This window comes from Notolepis coatsorum (assembly GCF_963971535.1).
Source record: "Notolepis coatsorum genome assembly, chromosome: 11".
NCBI lineage: Eukaryota > Metazoa > Chordata > Actinopteri > Aulopiformes > Paralepididae > Notolepis > Notolepis coatsorum.
In genome coordinates, this window is record NC_140175.1 from 20676767 (window position 1) to 20700989 (window position 24223).

Genomic DNA, 24223 nt, shown 5'->3' on the forward strand with positions numbered 1-24223 from the left:
AAATAAAAATACTTCAGGTCGGGACTTTTCTAAATAAAAATACTTCAGGTCAGGACTTTTCTAAAATAAAAATACTTCAGGCCAGGACTTTTCTACATAAAACGACTTCAGGTCATGACTTTTCTAAAATAAAAATACTTCAGGTCGGGACTTTTCTAAATAAAAAGACTTCATGTCAGGACTTTTCTAAATAAAAATACTTCATGTCAGGACTTTTCTAAATAAAAAGACTTCAGGTCAGGACTTTTCTAATTAAAAAGACTTCAGGTCAGGACTTTTCTAAAATAAAAATACTTCAGGTCAGGACTTTTCTAAATAAAAATACTTCAGGTCAGGACTTTTCTAAATACAAATACTTCAGGTCGGGACTTTTCTAAATAAAAATACTTCAGGTCAGGACTTTTCTAAATAAAACGACTTCAGGTCAGGACTTTTCTAAAATAAAAATACTTCAGGTCGGGACTTTTCTAAATAAAAAGACTTCATGTCAGGACTTTTCTAAATAAAAATACTTCATGTCAGGACTTTTCTAAATAAAAAGACTTCAGGTCAGGACTTTTCTAAATAAAAAGACTTCAGGTCAGGACTTTTCTAAAAATAAAAATACTTCAGGTCAGGACTTTTCTAAATAAAGACTTCAGGTAGGGACTTTTCTAAATAAAAATACTTCTGGTCAGGACTTTTCTAAATACAAATACTTCAGGTCGGGACTTTTCTAAATAAAAATACTTCAGGTCAGGACTTTTCTAAATAAAAATACTTCAGGTCGGGACTTTTCTAAATAAAACAACTTTAGGTCAGGACTTTTCTAAATAAAAAGACTTCAGGTCGGGACTTTTCTAAATAAAAAGACTTCAGGTCGGGACTTTTCTAAATAAAAAGACTTCAGGTCAGCACTTTTCTAAATAAAAAGACTTCAGGTCAGGACTTTTCTAAAAATAAAAATACTTCAGGTCAGGACTTTTCTAAATAAAGACTTCAGGTAGGGACTTTTCTAAATAAAAATACTTCTGGTCAGGACTTTTCTAAATACAAATACTTCAGGTCGGGACTTTTCTAAATAAAAATACTTCAGGTCAGGACTTTTCTAAATAAAAATACTTCAGGTCGGGACTTTTCTAAATAAAACAACTTTAGGTCAGGACTTTTCTAAATAAAAAGACTTCAGGTCGGGACTTTTCTAAATAAAAAGACTTCAGGTCGGGACTTTTCTAAATAACAATACTTCAGGTCGGGACTTTTCTAAATAAAAATACTTCAGGTCAGGACTTTTCTAAATAAAAATACTTCAGGTCAGGACTTTCCTAAATAAAAAGACTTCAGGACGAGACTTTTCTAAATAAAAATACTTCAGGTCAGGACTTTTCTAAATAAAAATACTTCAGGTCGGGACTTTTCTAAATAAAACGACTTCAGGTCAAGACTTTTCTAAATAAAAATACTTCAGGTCAGGACTTTTCTAAAATAAAAATACTTCAAGTCGGGACTTTTATAAATAAAAATACTTCAGGTCGGGACTTTTCTAAATAAAAATACTTCAGGTCAGGACTTTTCTAAAATAAAAATACTTCAGGTCAGGACTTTTCTACATAAAACGACTTCAGGTCATGACTTTTCTAAAATAAAAATACTTCAGGTCGGGACTTTTCTAAATAAAAAGACTTCATGTCAGGACTTTTCTAAATAAAAATACTTCATGTCAGGACTTTTCTAAATAAAAAGACTTCAGGTCAGGACTTTTCTAATTAAAAAGACTTCAGGTCAGGACTTTTCTAAAATAAAAATACTTCAGGTCAGGACTTTTCTAAATAAAAATACTTCAGGTCAGGACTTTTCTAAATACAAATACTTCAGGTCGGGACTTTTCTAAATAAAAATACTTCAGGTCAGGACTTTTCTAAATAAAACGACTTCAGGTCAGGACTTTTCTAAAATAAAAATACTTCAGGTCGGGACTTTTCTAAATAAAAAGACTTCATGTCAGGACTTTTCTAAATAAAAATACTTCATGTCAGGACTTTTCTAAATAAAAAGACTTCAGGTCAGGACTTTTCTAAATAAAAAGACTTCAGGTCAGGACTTTTCTAAAAATAAAAATACTTCAGGTCAGGACTTTTCTAAATAAAGACTTCAGGTAGGGACTTTTCTAAATAAAAATACTTCTGGTCAGGACTTTTCTAAATACAAATACTTCAGGTCGGGACTTTTCTAAATAAAAATACTTCAGGTCAGGACTTTTCTAAATAAAAATACTTCAGGTCAGGACTTTTCTAAAATAAAAATACTTCAGGTCAGGACTTTTCTACATAAAACGACTTCAGGTCATGACTTTTCTAAAATAAAAATACTTCAGGTCGGGACTTTTCTAAATAAAAAGACTTCATGTCAGGACTTTTCTAAATAAAAATACTTCATGTCAGGACTTTTCTAAATAAAAAGACTTCAGGTCAGGACTTTTCTAATTAAAAAGACTTCAGGTCAGGACTTTTCTAAAATAAAAATACTTCAGGTCAGGACTTTTCTAAATAAAAATACTTCAGGTCAGGACTTTTCTAAATACAAATACTTCAGGTCGGGACTTTTCTAAATAAAAAATACTTCAGGTCAGGACTTTTCTAAATAAAACGACTTCAGGTCAGGACTTTTCTAAAATAAAAATACTTCAGGTCGGGACTTTTCTAAATAAAAAGACTTCATGTCAGGACTTTTCTAAATAAAAATACTTCATGTCAGGACTTTTCTAAATAAAAAGACTTCAGGTCAGGACTTTTCTAAATAAAAAGACTTCAGGTCAGGACTTTTCTAAAAATAAAAATACTTCAGGTCAGGACTTTTCTAAATAAAGACTTCAGGTAGGGACTTTTCTAAATAAAAATACTTCTGGTCAGGACTTTTCTAAATACAAATACTTCAGGTCGGGACTTTTCTAAATAAAAATACTTCAGGTCAGGACTTTTCTAAATAAAAATACTTCAGGTCGGGACTTTTCTAAATAAAACAACTTTAGGTCAGGACTTTTCTAAATAAAAAGACTTCAGGTCGGGACTTTTCTAAATAAAAAGACTTCAGGTCGGGACTTTTCTAAATAAAAAGACTTCAGGTCAGCACTTTTCTAAATAAAAAGACTTCAGGTCAGGACTTTTCTAAAAATAAAAATACTTCAGGTCAGGACTTTTCTAAATAAAGACTTCAGGTAGGGACTTTTCTAAATAAAAATACTTCTGGTCAGGACTTTTCTAAATACAAATACTTCAGGTCGGGACTTTTCTAAATAAAAATACTTCAGGTCAGGACTTTTCTAAATAAAAATACTTCAGGTCGGGACTTTTCTAAATAAAACAACTTTAGGTCAGGACTTTTCTAAATAAAAAGACTTCAGGTCGGGACTTTTCTAAATAAAAAGACTTCAGGTCGGGACTTTTCTAAATAAAAAGACTTCAGGTCAGCACTTTTCTAAATAAATGTTTTCGTGAACAAAGATGTATAAAAGTGCTGTTAAACAAAAAAAAAAAAAAAACTGCCTCAATCACATTTTCTAATAACATAGACTTCCAATAAAAAAAAAGTATTGACTGCATTTGAAGAGCCCCGTCAGTCCATCTCAATGGAATACATAAAGTATATGTAATGTGTGTGTGGGCAGGTTAATAAAATAGAAAAAAACATGTTGTGCTGGATCATCTATTTTAAGCTGCTCCATCTCGAGGCCTGTCGGAGTAACGACGCCTGCCCAGCTGGAACGGGGGAATCCTTGTTGGACGTGATGCGTAACGAACGTCTTCATTCCTTCATCTGCCGTTCCTCAGTCTCCCTAGTTAACGACCACATTAATGAACGAAGTGGGAAAAATCAAAGAATGTGTGGATAAAACATTGCTTTATCTGCCGGATTCAAGTCGCTCCATTGTCATTTTGAGCCACTCTTGTGCCATAATATGGCTCAAGCGAGGACGGTTCATGTTGAACGAAGATGAGATAACATATTCCTTTATTGATCCCCATGGGGGAATTCTGGGCATCATAGCGGGGGGGGGGGGGGGGGGGGGGTACAGGTATGGGCAGGGTAATGGAAGACATAAATATAGGCAATAAAAATGTGGACAAAGGTGCAGATGAGGATCTTTATGCCCTATTGGTTATATTATACGTTATGCAATAAAGAATCCCAGCCTTACAGCCAGGCATGTGTTCTTATTCACAGCCCCAGTCGTCTTGCAGCGGTGAAATAACTGCAAGGACGACCGATATCGGTGGATCTCCGTCAGACACTGCTCCCATTCTCAGCCCGAGGAGAATACCAGCTCCCAGAGCCGTAGCCGCCGGACGCAACACTGTGTGTGTGTGTGTGTGTGTGTGTGTGTGTGTGTGTGTGTGTGTGTGTGTGTGCTCTTAATCTGGCTTTTGTTCGCTTGTCACTCACTACCGCTCGTCTTCCCGTGGTATGAAGGCTGGGAAAGCTCTCTCTACCGACTTGACTACTTCCACAACCAACACGCTGCCGATTTCCAACGTGCGGAAAACCCCAAAAAACGTGCACAAAACCCCAAAAAACGTGCACAAAACCCAACGCGAGATGATCATCACCCACGGTGCACGATGTGTCAGGGCCTTACGCACCCAACTGCTATGGAAACGCCTTGGCTGAGTTATTTCAATTGGCCCGTCTCAAACCCCGCCCATCTTTTCTCGATTCCTCCAATCACGGCCGCTTGTTGAACCCGACTGGTCGATTATGGTCGTAGGCGGGATCTTCATGGTCACGATATAGGTTTGATGGTGAAACGCATCGTAACAAAGTACTTACAGATTTCATGAGCTCGGGCTAAGAGGAGTGTTCTCTCTCCCAGGTGGCCTCGATGAGAGCTCTCCTCTCAGCCGAAGCTCATTTAACCGACATGCACTTTGTTACTATTTGTCACTTTTAAACCTATATTGTGGTCATAAAGATCCGTCTATGACATAATCGGTGAGTTTGGTTCCACCACAGATTGTTGGTGATTGGAGGATCACACTCTGTATGATGGCATGTACAATAATGCTGTATATATTTATTCTTACTGTATATATACATATATCCACATCTGTCTGTACATACCTGCACATAATAATTTTTACATATCTGTAGATTCTATATCTGTACATATCCCTTGCCTATTCTTACTACCGTAGTTACGCTGCTGGCCAGTATGACTTACTTACTACCATAGTGTCTTTATACCTGTATCACTGTACATATTAATACCACAACTCTGTACATACATCTGATTAGCACTACACTCTGTAGTACTCATTTATATATACAGACGATACATTTAAATCTAATCTATTAGGAGTACTATACTGTACTCTTGTACTGTAAATAGTACTGCAATTATGTGTAGATCATAAATAATCATTCCTAAAAATGAATAATTCCCATCACTATTGCACTTTTACGAAAAGAGGAGTGGGGTTTGAGATGGTTCCATTCCTAGCTTTGTCCCTTCTTTAAAAAACAAAGAAGAAAAACTGGGAGCTTTTTAGACAGAAAGGCTTTTCACAAATGCTGTGAACCTGGGATGCTGTACTTAACCTCTTTGATTTCTCCATTTAGGTAATAGTAACTACAACCAGCAGGGCTACAGCAACTACTACGGGAACTATGGAAGTTATGCCAATGGATATAACCAGGGCTACAATGGCTACACTGGCTATGACTACTCTGGCTACAATTATAATAGTTACGGTTATGGACAGGGCTACAATGACTACAATGGTAAGCTAACCTATTGATGCCACCTACCTAAAGGAAGCAGTGCCTTTTACCAACGACTCATGTGCTTTTTGGCCTACGTAAAACCAACCTGTATGTATTCAATAGCTCTGAATAATAAATTGATGTCCGGGACGCTGCCTGCCTTGGGTTTCTTTTGCTTGGATGTTAATTGCTGAGATCACTACTTAATCCAAGCAGTGTAGTTGGATCATTTATTTAATTTTTTTTAGATTACAAAACAACAACCAGTCAACATCAAAGTCTAAACGTAGGCAAATTTCTACGTTTTTTTTTTTTTTTTGTGAATAGAGCGCGTCAGTCACATGGTACTTGAAACGTCATCCTGGTGCCAAACATTGTGCCCATTAACCTTTCAGCGTAGATCTCTCTCCACATATTTAATCGGTCCAGAACACTCAAGAGGTTGATGCAAATGGTTAAATGTTTTGTAACTGCAGTTGAAAAGTTGGAAACATAAAAAGCCCATCAATGGTCTACAACCAGCTCATTGGCTCGTCGTCCTCGTCACTCATTAGCCACGTCCCGCCTTCCCAAAACCGGTGGAAATCAACAGGAGCCCCCCCCCCCCCCCCCACCCTTTTTACGTGACGTTAGCAGCAGGATGGATTGGGAGCTGGATAAGATCATAGCAGTAGTCGTCAGTCGAGGGGACGTCGCAGGAGAAAAGACTTCCTCTGCACGGAGGCGGAGACATTCCTAACCGCTGGACGTTTACAGGAACGGACAGAAGTAACCGTAAGGGGCGTAGTGGTGGTCTGGTTATTATCTGTGAACGGTGTCCCGTTGGGACGGGTTCTGATGGAGGGAACCATGTGGCTGACACACCGGACAGAAGAGATGTTTTAGCATCACTCACTATATGGACACTGACGGCACACGTCTTTTTAAAGGGGAATACTGCCCAATTTAAGAATTCACACAATATGTTATTCCTGTAGCCCCAGGGCGCCTCCGTCTGCATCTGTGAACATACGCTGCTCTCTCCTGAAGCTAGGACTCGGAGAGAGAGACACGTGCTGCTCTCTCTTAAAGCTAGGACTCGGAGAGAGACACGTGCTGCTCTCTCCTAAAGCTAGGACTCAGAGAGAGACACGTGCTGCTCTCTCCTAAAGCTATGAATCAGAGACGTGCTGCTCTCTCCTAAAGCTATGAATCAGAGACGTGCTGCTCTCTCCTAAAGCTATGAATCAGAGACGTGCTGCTCTCTCCTAAAGCTATGAATCAGAGACGTGCTGCTCTCTCCTAAAGCTATGAATCAGAGACGTGCTGCTCTCCTAAAGCTATGAATCAGACAGAGACACGTGCTGCTCTCTCCTAAAGCTATGAATCAGAGAGAGACGTGCTGCTCTCTCCTAAAGCTAGGAATCAGAGAGCGAGGAAACCCTTAGTGATGTCCCTGGGATATAGAATCTGCTCCATAGCTCTGATTCTACAAGGTCATAAAAAGTGTGTGTGAATTCTTGCACCCAAATGAGGTTTATTATATATTCTAGTGTTGCTAGAAGGTCTGGACCACAATTTAAAACCTCATTTTTGGGTGTAAGGGGCTCACAAAAATGTTATGGCCTCATAAAGTCAGAGCCAGATTCACTGTCGACGGAGCAGCACCAGATTCTACATCTCGGTTTGGATGTAAGGGTTCTCTCTGATTTCTAGCTTTAGGAGAGAGAGGTTTACAAATACTGACTGAATTGTCCCGGGGCACTGGAAGAACATAATGTCAATTCTTAAAATGGGTGGTATTGCCCTTTTTTATTAAGCATCATTTGGACAAACAATTGGGGCTTGTTTACACTGAGTCTGTTGCAGCCTATGAAGTGATAAGTCCATATATTCTTTTGCACATATTCTCCAAACAAACAGCCCCTTCTGAAAACAGTGGATTCAGACCGTCAATCAATCAATGAGATTTATTTATATAGCACATTTAACATGACACGTGTCAACCAAAGTGCTGTACAGAGGGTAGATACACATAGATACATATTGACAACAATCACACTCTGTTTTATGGGAGGACACATAGGAAAACAGGGCATGAGTCAGTGAACGGGAAAGGCTAGTAGGTAGAAGTGGGTTTTGAGCCTAGATTTGAAGGCATCTATCGAGGGGGCAAGCCTAATGGAGGTGGGGATGCTGTTCCGTCAGGTTAGGGTTAGGTTACCTGAGGTCAGGTTAGGGTTAAGTTACCTGAGGTCAGTTTGCTCTCCAGTCCTCTTGACAGTTTGCTTCATTCGCCCACGAGAACACTAAAGGCTCCCAAAGGACATATCTCAAACTCTGCCCTCTTTTTTCTTTGATCCTCCAATCGCAACTGTCGCTTTCCTCTGCCAACAGTTTGTCAAGAAAGCAACAGTTGCAATTGTAAGATCAAGAAAAGAGGGCGGAGTTTGAGATAGGTTAACCTAAGTATGGCTGTCCCTCTGTATGTTGTCATAAAATTGTTTACATCTATCCCACAATGCAGCGTCTAGCATCCTCTTTTTCTGTTAGCAAACAGCACTAACTTTTGCTACGAAACATTAGAGCTTAAATGTTCGCTACCAAATGTCAGAGCTAACTCTAGTTTGCGGGATGATCTTTGATTAACAGTAGCTAGAGTTAGTGAAAATTGGTAGCTAATGTAAGCACTAATGCTAGCTAACAGCAGAAGGGTATGTGTTGAGACGCTTTGCATCGTGGGGCAGATTAGGAGGACTGAGTGACATCATTAACGGGGGCAGCCATTTTGAATACAGTCGCCCCATTCTTTTGTGGTGTTCACTAGGACACAGTTTAGTAAAACTAGGGGTTGGGGCCCTACATGAGCCTGCTTCTGGTAAGGTCCCAGAATCAGGCTACTTATTAATTTGAGTCATAAGCTGAAGAGGTTAAAGAACTTGCACTAGGTGGTCCTGTTTACATGACGATATGAACGAGCAAGTTAGGTGACTATCTCAGTATCTCAGGCTTTACACAAAATACATGTTGTATGCTCGATAGTCATTTCAGACCGAGTGATTAAGCACCTAGTAGCTCTCTTTCTCATTTCACTGTGTAGAGTTGGAATAATGCAGTGGTTTTGCTCACCGTGTTTGAAAAAAACGCTTCATCCTAATCGGATTCATTCAGCAAATTATTAGCTTCATCAAATTCAGTAAAGGACCAATATGTGCTATAAGACGTATGATACTGATAACAAGTTCCATTCAAGCTGCACAAATACTATCATCCGTGAACCACCGTGACCGGGTTTACCTCTAAAGAAACAGAAGTGCAAAATGGAAAGGGAATTGATATCTCGTCAGAGTTGGAAGTGAACCGGGAAATGTGACAAGAAAACCCTTGTTGTTTTCCCTCTCGCTCTACGTCGATACAAATATTAACGACTTAACTGTTAAACCACACTGGTTAAAGGGATACTACGCTATTTTAAGAAGCCAGCTTGATTAATGACCTCCTAGGGGTCGTTTCAGTCCATTGAAAAACCACTTGTACCAGTGTCTTGGTGCTTGGTATTTTAGTAAAGGGATTATTTGCACGTGTTAGCAGTGCTAGTGAAACTTAATGATGTGTGAAGCATGTCTCTGGGGAAAAGGAAATAACAATTAATTCCTTCTATATAGTTAAAAAATGTATTCAATAAAAAAAAAAAAAAAAAAGACAAAAGAAAACCGTCCGTATTTAAACATGGCCTGGCACGATGTTGACTAGTACACCAGATTACGCCAGGATTTCCCGGATTGCTTTAGTATTGAGAAACTTGGCACCGTGCTGCATCCTCACGGGGCTTCCGGTGGGGCAAGTGTTTTAGTTTTCTAATCTCGCAGTATAATCTCATGTCTCGTATAAGAACATTATGACTTTCATAGGCTTTGCGCTATTATCTATGTTGGTAACTGGACTATGAAACTCAAACCTTTGATGCAATGTACTGTTTGCAACCATTTCCCAGAGTAGAACACATGAGGATGCATTTAATTATACCACGGCTTCCTGGAAAAGGATATGATCATGTTTTTCTTTTTTAAGATTTAAGCCACTTGGATTGTATTGGAACCTGGTGAGGGGATGCAGTACATGTTTCTCAATCCTACAGCGGTCAGAGAAACTATGGTCTGTATAGGCCCTTTCGTGACTGTGATGCAAGCCTTGCTTGAATACGCAAGCAAGGCTTGCATCACAGTCACGAAAGGGGCTATGGTCTGTACTAGTCCACATCATGGCAGACGATGTTTAAATGGGACCTGGGTTAAAAAAAAAAGAAAGTTAAAGGTTCTGTAAGTGATATAATTTGTTAAGATAAAGTGTTAAATAGCTCTACATTCCGACAGCCATCACTGATATATAGAGTGTCTGGTCAGTAACATGGGTCTCCCAGTCCCTCCGCTCTGCAGTAAACACAAAATACATTTTCTGGTATCCCTTCCCACTTTTTTCTAATCAGGAGTATGTATTTTGTGTTTACTGCAGAGCGGAGGGACTGGGAGACCCATGTTACTGACCAGACACTCTATACCACTCTCAGAAGCTCTCTCATGACTGACTCCACAAGCATGCTTAGCATGATGCTAACAACACACTAACATTTTCATCTTATCTAAGGAAAAACAAAACAATAGGCATTAGTGGTTTTGGGGCTGATTCAAAGGACTCCCCAGTTTGTGACATATCAGGTATGCTTCTCAAAAATGTGGATTATGCCTTTAACCTTTTCACAAAAGTTTGGGTTTTCAGACAAATGAACAGACTACTGATTAGTGTAAGGGTTAGAAGATAAATTGACCTATCTCAAGCCCGTCCTCTTCTCAATCCTCCAATCACAACTGTTGTGAGAAGCGACAGTTGCGATTGGACGATCAAGAAGAGCGGGCAGGGTTTGATATAGGCCAATTGATGCGGACCAACGTTGGTTTGCAACTGGTATTATTTGTCTGTTCTACCAGCCACTCGGTTTGGTAAGACGACCCTCATTTCTTAAGATAACGTATATTTAGCAGGTGAAATTGGCCTAAATCCTGCTAACCTAGCAGCCACTGTGGCCGGTAGATGAGAAAGTGCATTTCCTGCCCTGTTATTATTGTCCCTATCTTACCTGACTCCCCCCATAGGTCAGCAGATCGGCTACGGAAAGGCCTCACGGGACACCTACCAGCCCTACTGACTAGGCAGAGAGACCTGCTAACACTTCTGGTAAGACCTCTGCCTCGACAGGCACTTTCCACTTCACATAAAACCTTAAAGATCAATAGACCAAAAAAAACAAACATTTGATTCCAAATCCAACAAGTGGTAAATGGTAAATAAAGAAATTATAAAAAAAAAAAAAAAAAAAGGTCTATAGATCTTTAATTGCAGAATTCTTTTGTAGCATTTTTGTCTGTCTCTGTAGCTCTCCCCCCCCACCCTGCCTTTTTAACAGGTATTCATAAGGAAATAACATTAACAGACTTGATAGCAATGTTAACAGGTAAAGTAACGGCTAACGGGGGCACAAAGTAAGGCCCTTTTTCCTTCTCCTTCCTTCCACTTCCTAACTGACATTGTACCTTGTTTGTACCTGCCAGCCGGGACTTCATTGCAGGCCGTGTGTCACCTGACCACGACATTCTCTGGGCGTCGCACATAGCGGGGCAGAGAGCACGGCATGCACAAGGAAAAGCGCTTTCCTGTGGTATGGTCTCTTCACACTTCCTGTACCAGCGATAAAACATTAAGAGAAAAGGGGAAATAAATGTTCCCCCCTTTTCATATACTGTATATATATACGACTCTGAAATGTTTGTTTTTTTACAGGGATTTTACACATACAATCGAAATGTTAAGTGCACTAAATAATTGTCCTACTCTGCATTCTCTTTTTATTTTAGTGGACTTTAGTGGCAGTTTTGTTTTCTTTTGATAATGAATCCCCCCTTTTAAATTGCTTAAATTCACAATGCTTGCTTTTTTCTTTTTAGCCGTTAGAGAACTTCACTTGATAAACACCTTTTTTTTTTTACGTAGGTGTTTAAAGATCATATCGCTGCTGTCGGGACAAAACCTCATAACTCCATTTTTTTTTTTAATTATATAAATCAACTCCGTAGATCATCCTCCATATGTGTGTGTGGGTTTTACAAAGTTTAAACAATGGGAAAGCATTACACCGATCATCTGTCTAAACCTCCTAACTCTATTCACCCTCAAATCTGTGTTAGTTTTTTTCATCTGCTGAAAAGTTGGGTTTTTGGAGTTATGAGGTTTTGTCCCGACAGCAGCGATATGCAAAACCAGCTTCACGACGCCATAAAAAATTCAAGATTTGAACTATTGTGCCAAACGTCCTTCAAATTTCATCTTATGCTTAGAAAGTTGTCATTTGAGATTTGCTCCCTTATGGCGAAATGACATGCCGATTTAATGGAGCAGGAAGCTTTTGCTGACCTGCGATCTGTTGGCTACGGAATGAAGTTGCAACTCATACACATGATCTTTTAAATGGAATTGAGATGTAAAAAAAACCTAATAGTTTAAAGTTGACAGCACAAGACGTTTTAACACTGAGACATGGACATGTTCGAGAGAGAGAGAGAATAGAGTCTTTCAAAAAGAGGCGATTTAACATCTTGTTGTCCTTGTTTGCAGACAGACTGGCCGACTTGAGAATGACCCTCCTGCACCCTGGTGGCAGCTTGGGAGTCCTGTCCTGAGATCAGAGCTCCATATCACTGTTCTCTTTCAGACACTCAACATAACAGTCCTGTCCTGTTCTGAGATCAGAGCTCCACGTCGCCGACGCCGTTCTCTCCCAGACACTGACGTACAGCGTGTCTGACTCTGTAAATAGTGTATTTATTTAGTTGTTGCTTGGGTTCCTGCTATGATTTCCTCCCTTTCACCTGTCACTTTGCTACGGAGAGGCTGTAGGTCTAGGCATCGTTCAGATGCGAGCTGTACTTTCCCCTTCATTTAGAACCTGCTGTTTTAAACATGTTCTGCACTATTTTGAAGGGATAATAAAAAGAGGTAAAAAAAATAAATGATGTTCGAGTCCTTTGCAAAAAATTTCAAAAACGGTATGTTCAGGATGTTGGAATATTTCCTACTTACGGATGATGTTGTCAATCAGTTCTCAGCGCAATCCATGCTGTCCTTCATACTGGACTCCGCTTAGTTATCCACAAACGAATGCAAAGTCAATGGGGCCACGCTTCATAGATGTCTATATTATATACAAGCACTGGAGAAAAAAACCACTGAAACCTATTCGGTTAGTCTACGTCACGACTTAACCGAATTTTGGTTGCACTGTAGAGAGCAGGTTTCGGTGTTTATTTCAGGGCTCGTGCAGACTGGAGCGTGGCCCCATTCACTTTGCCTGGCCGACTAGCCGGAGCTGTGGATGCCCGGTATGAAGAACGGCGCCGTGGATTGTTCTGAGAAAGGACTCTACCAGTAAACGACATCCTCCTTTAGTACGTAGGAAATGGGGCTAGAGGTCAACAATTCTAAACTTGTAACACTAACAACCCAAGGGTCATCTTTCACATCCCTGTGTAGCGAATGAAGGCCTCGTTTAGCCTATACTGTACCTGCCATTAACCCCTTCACTACCAAACGGTTAACCCTTTCACTGCCACATGACAAAGGGTTAACCCTTTCACTACCACACTACAGAAGGTTAACCCTTTCACTACCACCAGTGAAAGGTTAACCTGTAGTGTAGTCGTGAAAGGGGTAAATGCCCCAATGACCCAGTGAGAAGTAAAAGACTTCTTCAAGATCCATTGCATCTGCACTGTGCTCTAAGGTAAGCCACCTCTAAATTCTAGTGCAAATGCCCTCAAAAGGACTGCATCCATGAGGAAATCAGATTTAACTTACAAGACAAGATACAAGATACTTTAATGCCACACAACGATGGTTGGTGGTAATTGTTTTCGGTACAGATGTTGAGCACTGGTTATATCAAACATGAAACAGACATCAAACATCAAAAACGTCAAAACATATATACATAAATACATATAGGACAGTCACGGTGACAGATGCTTGCCCGTTTGTGCAAAGGGGGGCGGGCCAGGGTGTTCAGTGTTCGGACTGCTGTGGGGAAAAAACTGTTTGTGAAACGTGTGTGTCTGGTTAGGATGGACCTGTAGCGACCTGAGGGCATGTGCTGGAATAAGTGGTGTGCTGGGTGAGAGGGGTCGTTGACTATTTTAACAGAGCGGGTGACTGTGCGTGAGGTGTAGATGGAGTCCAGAGAGGGGAGGGGACAGCCAATTATTTTGGAGGCTGTCTTGGTGATGCGTTGGAGTTTGTGTTTGGTGTGTTTGTCTGTGGAACCGTACCAGACTGTGATGGATGAGGTGAGGATACTTTGAATTATGGCAGTGTAAAATTGGACCAGCAGGTGTTGTTGGACTCTGTACTTCCTCAGTTGTCTGAGGAAGTACAGGCGCTGCTGGGCCTTTTTGATGATGGCAGTGGTGTCCCATTTGAGTTTATTGCTGATGTGGGTGCCGAGGAACTTGAATGAATCAGTTAGGGTTATGGGTTGGTCTGCGATGGTTATTGGGAGTATGGGTGTTTTTTTTTAAGTCCTGAAGTCTATGGCAATTTCCATGGTTTTGGAGGTGTTGAGCAGGAGGTTGTTGGATGCACACCACCTCACTGCTCTGTCCACCTCCTGCCGGTAAATGGACTCGTCGTTGTTGGAGATGAGGCCCAGGATGGTGGTGTCGTCGGCGTACTTGAAGGCCTTGACTGAGCTGTCCAGGGGGGTGAACTGGTTGGTGTAGAGGGAGAAGAGCCAAGGGGAAAGGACGCAGCCCTGGGGGGCCCCAGTGCTGAGGGTCAGAGGGCGGGATGATTTGTTGTTTACTTTGACTGTTTGGGTTCTATTGGTGAGGAAATTGAGGATCCATGGTGGGGTTGATGTCAATGTCCTGTAGCTTATGGAACAGATTATTGGGGGAGATGGTGTTAAAAGCTGAGCTGAAGTCAATAAACAATACAGGTGTAGGTGTTGGGGGTTTCCAGGTGCTGTAGAGTGTAGAGAGAGCCAGGTTGATGGCGTTTTTTGTAGTTTGTTATGGCAGACCGTAGTTTATATTTTGCAGATTTGTACTGCTCTTTATTTCCATTTATGTAGGCTGTGTTCTTTTCTTTACGTAGTGATGCTATGTCCTTGTTGAACCAGGGTTTATTGTTTCCATGTGATGTGACCGCAGCCTTGCTGATTTATATGCAGGACTTGCTTGGGAATTTTGAAGAGATTGATTAAGTTGTGCAAAGTGGCGTTGGGGGTTGTTGAGGGGGTCCACAGCAACACACGGAATCGTTTAATTTCACTGTTATTCCAACACAAGAATGTATAATATACATATTATATAGACACTCTAATAGACATCAATACTCTATATCGTTCATTTTCTGAAAACGTTAAGTTAAAAAATATATTATAATAATGAATATGTAATATATACTTATAATACTTATACGTCAACATATTACTTAGTTGTAATATGTACACATTCTACATTTCGCTATTGTCATATATGGACGCGTATATAAGAGATGTGGGTAGTTCTGTCAGGATCTATGAGTAACAGTACTGTATATTTGGATACAGCATATGTCACAAATGTATCAGTACTAAATACCTATATCATGTCCCTATGCCATAAATGTCATGTATGTTGAGTATGTCATAAATGTCAATATGAATTGAAAATGGGGGACCCTGATGTAAACAAGACAAACATCTTTCTCTGGTCTGCATCCCCTTAACAATTGTGTGTATTGAGCCGTACTGTATTGTACACATTCTGCAATATGTTAAATAAAGTTTTCATTCATTCATTCTAAGGCCTGCGCATTGATCTGGAGTTACGTCACGTCGGTGCTCTCGGCTCGACGTTAGTTACGTAAGTTACGTAGTTGAGCGATTGTCGCTGAAAAAAACGTCAGTGGTCGCGCAAACCGAACGCGGAAGTGAAACTCCGTTGGGGAAAATATACACGCGGCTGGGCCTGACAGCGTGGGGACTGAGAGAGAGTACTGGGCTGACGTTCTGCAGATGGATGCTTCTCAACCGTTTCGACGTCAAACAAACACCAACCGAAGTTAGCAAACGTGCGCCGACAAGAGGACGCCTCTTACGGACTTATCTCACGATCACGAGCTGAGGTCTACCGACGTAACGTAAATTCGGCCATTTGCTACCGTTGCTGCCTTTGGTGCCGTTTGAACGCAAAGTGCGACACACGACATCCAACAACAACAGTCCAACACACACAACAAACGACAAACCCGTGTGTCGGCCAGCGGCTAGCAGTGGCAGCGCAGCCCCGGGCCGTCGATATATAAACAAACAAGCGGCTCGTCGTCAACGACTAGCGACTAACTACATAAAAAATGTCGGAGGACCTGGAGACTGGTGGCGACGACCCGACCGTGATGAAAATGTCGGAGGACCTGGAGACTGGTGGCGACGACCCGACCGTGGTGAAAATGTCGGAGGACCTGGAGACCGGCGACGACCCGACCGTGATGAAAATGGAGGAGGAGGAGGACGGAGAGGCGAGCGGCGAGGAGCCGGTGCCGATGCCGGTGACTGCTGCTGCTGCTGCGGGCCCGACAAGAGGAGAGTCCGAGGGGTCCAAGATCGATGCCAGCAGGAACGAGGAGGACATGGGGTAACTGCTGCTAACTAACCAGTCTGGATGCTTGGTTGTCTGTCGTTGGCTGGACTTTACACAGCGAATGTCCACTTACAGTAAAAAGGAATTTCATTTCAAACCTTTATTTAAACTCTAAAGGCAAACATCATGGGGGACCCTGAGATGTAAACAAGATGAAAGTCTTTCTCTGGTCTGCATCCCCTTAACAATTGTGTGTATTGAGCCGTACTGTATTGTACCCATTCTGCAATCTGTTAATAACGTTTTCAATCAATCAATCACAAAACAAACTGGTCAGACTACTACTTGACCTCACCCCTAGAACCCACCTCACCCCTGCCCACTTTGACTACCTAGGATGGCTTAGAGTAGACGACACTCGACAGAGTACAGCAACTTGCAATGGGCCTGGTCTACAAGATACACTACACCACACAGGTACCCATGTACACGTCGAAATACTTCCCAAAGGTCAGTGAGTACCACGACCACAACACCAGAGGGAGCTCCACAAATCATGTGCAACCCAGATTCGGCTCAAACAAGGGACTAAACACATTTAGCAATTATGCCACATCAATGTGGAACGCCCTACCCACAGCCGTAAAAAAAGATGTGAATCACTACCCACCTTCAAAACAGCTCTTAACACATCCAGCGCCAAAAACGCTGTCCAGCGTTATTGGCCGCCATGCGTTGTCTGCCAGGATCGCTGTACAGTGTTTTTGAGATCAATATTTAATTTTTTCGCCATGGCATTCATAATTCATATACCCACCCCCGGTGCTGCAGCTGGACCTTAGATGTGACTGCAACAACTGTGGATGGTCGGGCGAGTTACACTCGCCAACAGGATGTGCCATCAGTGCATCGATGAAACTCATCCGGCAGTCACATCTCGTTTACGGGACTCCCGACAGACACTATGTACATAATGGATTGCTTTCTAAACTTAATAATCAATATGATTTTGGCGTTTATTGCGACATACAAACCGGAAATGGACCTAGGCGATCGGCGTCGTATAATTGGGATCTTTCACCGCCAGTCTCATTGGCCCATGGTAAGAGGAATATAACGTTATTTTCAACCCGATTGTGCATAACCCCTGGCTGGCAATGTGTTAAAGAGCACCTACGGGAGGTTGCAATTCGAAACTGGCCACCGTAAATGTCCAAACCCAACCCCCCCCACCTTCTCCTAATAGACAGTCTCCTCCCCACCGTATGTATTATATTTTCTTCCCAACGTATGTATATTTTCTCTCCTACCCACCCCCTCCTAATGTACAGTCTCCTCCCCATCATATATTCTCTGTTAGGATCTATGTGTAACAGTACTGTATATTTGCATATCTTATATCACAAATGTAACAGTACTATATACATGTATGTCCCGGACCCTATGCCATAGATGTTGTGTATGTCATAAATGTCACTATGAATTGAAAATGGGGGACCCTGATGTAGTTGTCATTCATTCATTCACAACCGACGTTACCCCCATTTACAGTCACGTCAAGTGTACATAGAGATGCAACAATAAGATAACAAGACGAGGCAAAAAGCAAGGATAACAAATAAATTAAAACACGTACAACTTGATTGACAAAGGTTGGAGATGAAGGTTTTAAACTCTGCAACAGAGGGGAGAGTCTCAAGCTTTAAGGACAGCAAAATGCCGATTTACCCTGTTCAGAGCAAACTCGGGACCTTAGTTAGGACCAGCCAGTCACTAGAGCAGGTTCCAAAATTCCATTCCAATGGTGATGTAGTATAAGGAGGCAGCTTAAAAAATGATCAAATACCAGTGTTTGTTGAATTAACGTTAGCTGTCGCTAGAGCTGCCGCGATTACCGCATTACCGCGGTATCGCTGTTACATCACGGCCACCGCAGAGTAGGCTGAATACCGCATCACCGCTGTTTTTTATAATAATAATAATGAAGTACCCTCCTCTCGTTGGGCTTGCGGCTCTGCAGATATACCCTACTCCTCCATCGAGGTTCCAAGCGACCCTATTGGCTACCAGAAAAGTCACGTGAAACATTGCAGACCACTGATTGGTCAGAAGAGAGACGCGTCACACGTTGGGAGCGTCCTGCAGTTTTTTACATCCTGAATGTCAGCCATTGATCAGAGCTCATCACAATACGGCTAATAGCGGTAGCTTTAACTCCCCGCCGGAGTGGACTACCATCGCTCCTCGGGAGTACTAAACGAGACATAATTATTTTACTGTCTGCAACGAATGTTATAATAAAAGCCCTTCGTTCTATACACTTGTCTGATTGAAAACTTTATTAACAGACCGCAGAATGGGACAACTCAGCACGCTCTGAGCAAAGAAAGGAACTGAGATGGTCCGGTAAATACGCTGATGTTATTGAACGTATAACTATATAATGGTAATGCCACAAAACGAATGCCTTTATTATAAAGTAGTAACTTTATAGTAATAATAATAAGAAAGGGTCGGGGGGGGTAACCACCCCTGCCCGCGACACCGAGTGAACGGCGCACGACCAGAGGGTAAACTTCGAATCCGTGTTTCACTTTCAATAACTAATGCGTGCTTGCCGAATCCCAAACAATATTCATGCTGCAAAGTCATCCTCTAAAGATCGACATTTAGACTAGAGGCAGGCTATATGCTATAAAAAGTAGACTACTACTAAAAAAAAAAATGCATTCAAACTTTTTTTTTTTTTTTTTTTTTGTGCGTGCGGTAATAACCGCGCGGTAGGAAATATTTTGCAAATCTGTGCGGTAAGGAAAACATCAATACCGCGGCAGCTCTAGCTGTCGCATCTCCAATCCTTTCCTCTTTAGTCGCCATTACTCAACTGCTGATTCGAGAAACGATGCCGCTTTGCAAGTTTATACGAGTCAACGTAACCTGTGTTGTTAAGCATCAATGCCTAGATTACAAACTAAACTCGAAATGCTTTGTGAATGTAGCAAATGTGGATAAATAGACCCACCATTAATCCAAATAAACGGCCAACGTTACACCCGCATAACCGTTCATTATCACCCCCCCTCCTCTCCCATTTGATTAGTTTAGATTCGATACAAATGTATTGTCGTTAATCGTTATACAGCACAAGTACAGTACAACGAAAAGAAGTTTGGCATCCAACCAGAGTGCAAATGTAACAGTAAAGTGCAATAGTAATATACAGGTGATTAAACTGGGTATAACATTTATAAATGAGTCTACTACTGAGTTATAATGCTAATCATATGTATGTACAGAGTTGTATCAATATATGTACAGGTATAAAGAGACTATGGTAACTAGTAAGTCATACTGGCCAGCAGCGTAACCAGTAAGAGTAGATAAGGGATATGTATAGATATAGTATCTACATGTAAAAAGGATTATATGCAGGTATGTACAGACAGATGTGGATATACAGTAAGAATATATATAGTATATAATATATATATGGTATATACAGCACTATTACATAATACATACATGCCATCCCATCATACAGAGTTATATGGGTAGACTATAGTATGAGGTGGGTAGTTATGATTACTATGATTTACGATTACAGTTTAGGGCTCCTGTAGACAGTGAAAGTAGTAGGTAGGTATACATTGATAATAGGTGACGTGACAGACACCATGGGGTCCATGGTGGCGATGGATGTCTTGAATGATTTGAACGTTATGTCTACAGGAAGATGTTTGTCGGAGGGCTGAGCTGGGACACGACCAAGAAGGACTTGAAAGACTACTTCTCCAAGTACGGGGACGTGGTCGACTGCACCTTGAAGCTGGACCCCATGACGGGCCGTTCCAGGGGGTTTGGATTCGTGCTGTTCAAAGAGGCAGGGAGCGTCGACAAGGTACGGTGTCTCAAAAAGGTTCACCCGACTGTTAAAACGAGCGCTATTGAAATCGAGTGAATTATTCTGAAAGCTGTTATTTTGGATACAGTAATTTACTCTGGGGGTTGGGAGGATGGTCAACATCGGCCACGAGAGAACAACCGCAGGAAGGGAATCCGTTTGTATGGATTAACTCTGTGACTTTTCTTTACCTGCTTATACCTCTGGAAGGTGACTGTACACAAGGACCATAGGCTTAATGGGAAAGTGATCGACCCCAAGAAGGCCAAGGCCATGAAGAGCAAGGAGCCCGTAAAGAAGATCTTCGTAGGAGGCCTCTCTTCTGACACTCCTGAAGACAAGATCAGAGACTACTTCAGTGCATATGGAGAGGTACAGCTCCTCACTCTGTGTGTGTGTGTGTGTGTGTGTGTGTGTGTGTGTGTGGGTGTGGGTGGGTGTGTGTGTTGTGTGGTCATCACACAGCATAAGTACAATACAACAAAGAAGTTTGGCATCCAACCAGAGTGCAAATTTAACAGTAAAAAGTGCAATAGTAATATACAATGTACAGGAGATTCAACTGGGTATAAAATATATAAATGACTACTACCGAGTAATAGTGTACAGTGATACAGGTATGAAGACATTATGGTAGTAAGTCATACAGGCCAGCAGCGTAACTAGTAATAGTTAAGGGATATGTACAGATATAGTATTTACAAATGTGTAAAAAGGATTATATGTAGGTATGTACAGATGGATGGATGCCATGGAACAGGGGATATCTGCCACTATATATATATATATATATATATATATATATATATATATATATATATATATATATATATACGGTATATACAGCATTATTGTATGTTATATGCCGGTGTATAAGTAGGTATATAGATCGATTATATGCAGGTATATTCATATATTCAGCTGCTCATTATTAATGAAGCTACTTGATTTAATCATGTCTCTGTCTCAGTTGGAATCAATTGAACTTCCCATGGAAAATAAGACGGACAAAAGGAGAGGCTTCTGCTTCATAACCTTCAAAGAGGAAGAATCGGTGAAGAAGCTCATGGAGAAAAAGTACCACAACATTGGACTGAGCAAGGTACTGTATATAAACAATAACATAAACCATCTCCTGCTTGTTCTTTTTCTTACATTATGTAAATACATGGTATCTGTGGGGTATTCAAATGTCTTAAAAAGTCTTAAATTCATAATTCTAAATGTAAGGCCTTAAAAGGTATTAAAAAGCCTTACATTTATTTTGCACAGGTATTACATTTTGGTGGGGGGCAGCCCGGCTATCGAGATTAAATAATATTACATGTGAAATGTTTTTGTATTCGAGGCTCCTGGGAGCTTGGTGCAAGAGCTTGTATGGAACCTGCAATCATTAACACATTGACCGCCACAGCAGGGGGCGCTCATACCCCATTCATCGCCAGGTCTTTATTCAATGAATATAGTTTTAGACGGTGACATTTGTGATTGCTTAAAATATATCTTATATTATATCAATCGGTCTAATAACGCCGTCGACCCTCAGTGAGTTGCTTCTAGTCAACATGCCCAAGACAGATTGTTTTTTCTTTCATACATTTCCGTTTTATACCGCTTTGAATAGAGTATGGTTTGGGTGTTTTTCAGTAATTGCAGGAAAAAGGTGACATTTTACTGTAATCCAGTCATCACGTTGTAATTTTTCAGCTGATTATCTAATCATCCTGAAATCAAAGATAGATTATCATTAGTATGTCTCCTCGTCCATACATGAAATGACCATCGTAGCAGGGCGCTCATACTAACTCGTTTTGGCTGAGTTAGCGGGAGGGAAGTCGTGGGTGGTAATCTGGCGTTGTGGACAGCGACGCCTACAGGTCAGGTCTGGGCGCCTGCTCAGCGAAAGGCAGGAAGTGGTGAAGGCAGCGTGACCTCCCACGCGTTACACTTCACCAATGAGAGTCCTCGCTGCCAGGTGAAAAGAGAGCCGCTGGCTGTCTCTGCATGTGTCGGAGGAAGCATGTGGTGGACTTCAGGGTTCCCTTGTACCGACCAGTAGGGGGAACATGCGCACAACGACCAGGTAGGGGAGGGGGGGAATTGGCATAACGACGAAATTGGGATGGGGAGAAAAAGCATAGAAAAATCAGGCGGAGAAAAAGAAAAAAAAATAGATCAAATATGGTGTAGTGTTAAAGTGTCTAAAGTGAATGTTAGAGGTGAATGGTGAAGGGAGATCAAGGTCAACTTTATAATTTTTTTAGTCATGTTGAATGTGTTTTTCCATCAGTGTGAAATCAAGGTGGCCATGTCGAAGGAGCAGTACCAGCAGCAACAGAACTGGGGAGGAGGAGGAGGAGGAGGAGGTAGAGGTGGATACCCCTCTGGGTCACGTGGGAGTGGTGGTAAGTAGAAAGATAATATAAGATATTCCCGGCGGTCAGGTGGCGTAGCGGAGATTGCGTTAGTCACCAACGCTGGAGACGCTGGGTTTGCGTGTTCGAATCCAGCTCCCGGCGTTGTCACCAGCTTGGCTGGCCGTTCACACTAATACAATTGGCAGTATTAGGGGGTGGGGAAAGCTGGCTGGTGGGTCCTGGGCGTTGTGGACAACGACCCCTACAGTTCGGTCGGGGTGCCTGCTCAGTGAGGGTAGGATCTGGAGAGAGGTAGTGCGGCTTCCCACACGTCGTTACACTCTCCCAGTGAGAATCTGCGCGGCCAGGCTGGCTGCCGGCTGGCTGCACATGCGTCGGAGGAAAGCATGTGACAGTCTCCGGCCTCTCGGACCAACAGTAGGGGAAAGTGCGCAACAACCAGGAAGGGGGTTGGGAATTGGCATAACGACTAACAGTGGGATGGGAGAAAAATCGGAAAAAGGAGGGGGAAAAAGATAATAAAAAAAAAATATATATATATAAGATATTCCTTTATTGATACCCTTGGGTCGGGCGTCAAAGCAGCATGGGGGAGGGGAGTTACAGGTATGGGCAGGGTAATAGTATGAATATAGGCAATACAATTTGATCTAAATATAAAAATATGAGAAAAAATAAACAGTGTAAACAATATAATTTATAATTTGAATATAATGTCAAGTTAGACTGCGCTCTCAAGATACGACACTGGGTGCTGAAATCCCATTAAGTATTATATAAAAGAAGCAGTGAAGCCAGACCAGCACTCTCAGGTTCAAAATTTTATGGCATACATTTGAATATACAAATATGAAGAAAAAATAAATAGTATAAACAAAGGTCTGTGTGCCCTATCGGTTAAATTATATGTTACAATAAATATAGGCAATAAAGAATTTGAAGAGTAAAAGTATATACACATAACACTATACACATATAAATATGAGAAAATTAATTAATATAATACGTCTGTGTGTGGCATAGGGTTGGGTATTGTTTACTTAAAAAAAGAAATGATCTACTTCTCTAAACTTCTTTACTTCTCTTTTTTTAATAAATACCATGCAAACACCAAATCACTAGTTTAAACTTGGCGAACGACATCTCATGTTCCACCGCTGTTACGTCCTCCTTATGGATGCTGACAGCGGCTCAGGAGGTAGAGCTGGTCGTCTGGTAATCAGAAGGGTCCCGGTTCGATTCCGGCTCCTCCTGGCAGCGTGTCCTTGAGCAAGACACCGAACCCCTAACTGCTCCCGATGAGCAGGCTGGTACCTTGCAAGGTCGCCTCCACTGTCGGTGTGTAAATCTGAGGATGGTGCAAAGTGCTTTGGATAAAATCGCTATATAAATGCAGTAACTCTCGCTCTGTTCCCTCTGACCTGCCGCGCGCATCAAGGGGGCAAAAGGAACGTAATCCTGGTCAGAACAACGGGGCAGGCTACAATATATTTGCATTTGTTAGCCATACTAGTGATCTAAACAATCAATCCATGCCAAAGCTAGATATGTAAACGGTGAAA

General features: G+C 41.5%; 1 protein-coding gene across 3 annotated transcripts in view; it reads left to right on the forward strand.

Moving 5' to 3' along the window:
- The window catches only part of hnrnpdl (heterogeneous nuclear ribonucleoprotein D-like), a 35411-nt gene that overhangs the window by 8384 nt on the left and 2804 nt on the right, over positions 1–24223 (forward strand). The window contains exons 1-5 of one of the 3 annotated variants that reach the window (XM_084325385.1): positions 15771–16436; positions 20112–20280; positions 20494–20655; positions 21254–21385; positions 22574–22688. In XM_084325385.1, the coding sequence (XP_084181511.1) occupies positions 16156–16436; positions 20112–20280; positions 20494–20655; positions 21254–21385; positions 22574–22688 (859 nt within the window). In that variant the 5' untranslated portion in view covers positions 15771–16155. Of the gene's footprint in view, positions 1–5592; positions 5755–10865; positions 10948–11321; positions 11429–12381; positions 16437–20111; positions 20281–20493; positions 20656–21253; positions 21386–22573; positions 22689–24223 lie in introns of those variants that run through there. The other 2 variants (XR_014620284.1, XM_084325386.1) reach the window with 2 other exon arrangements.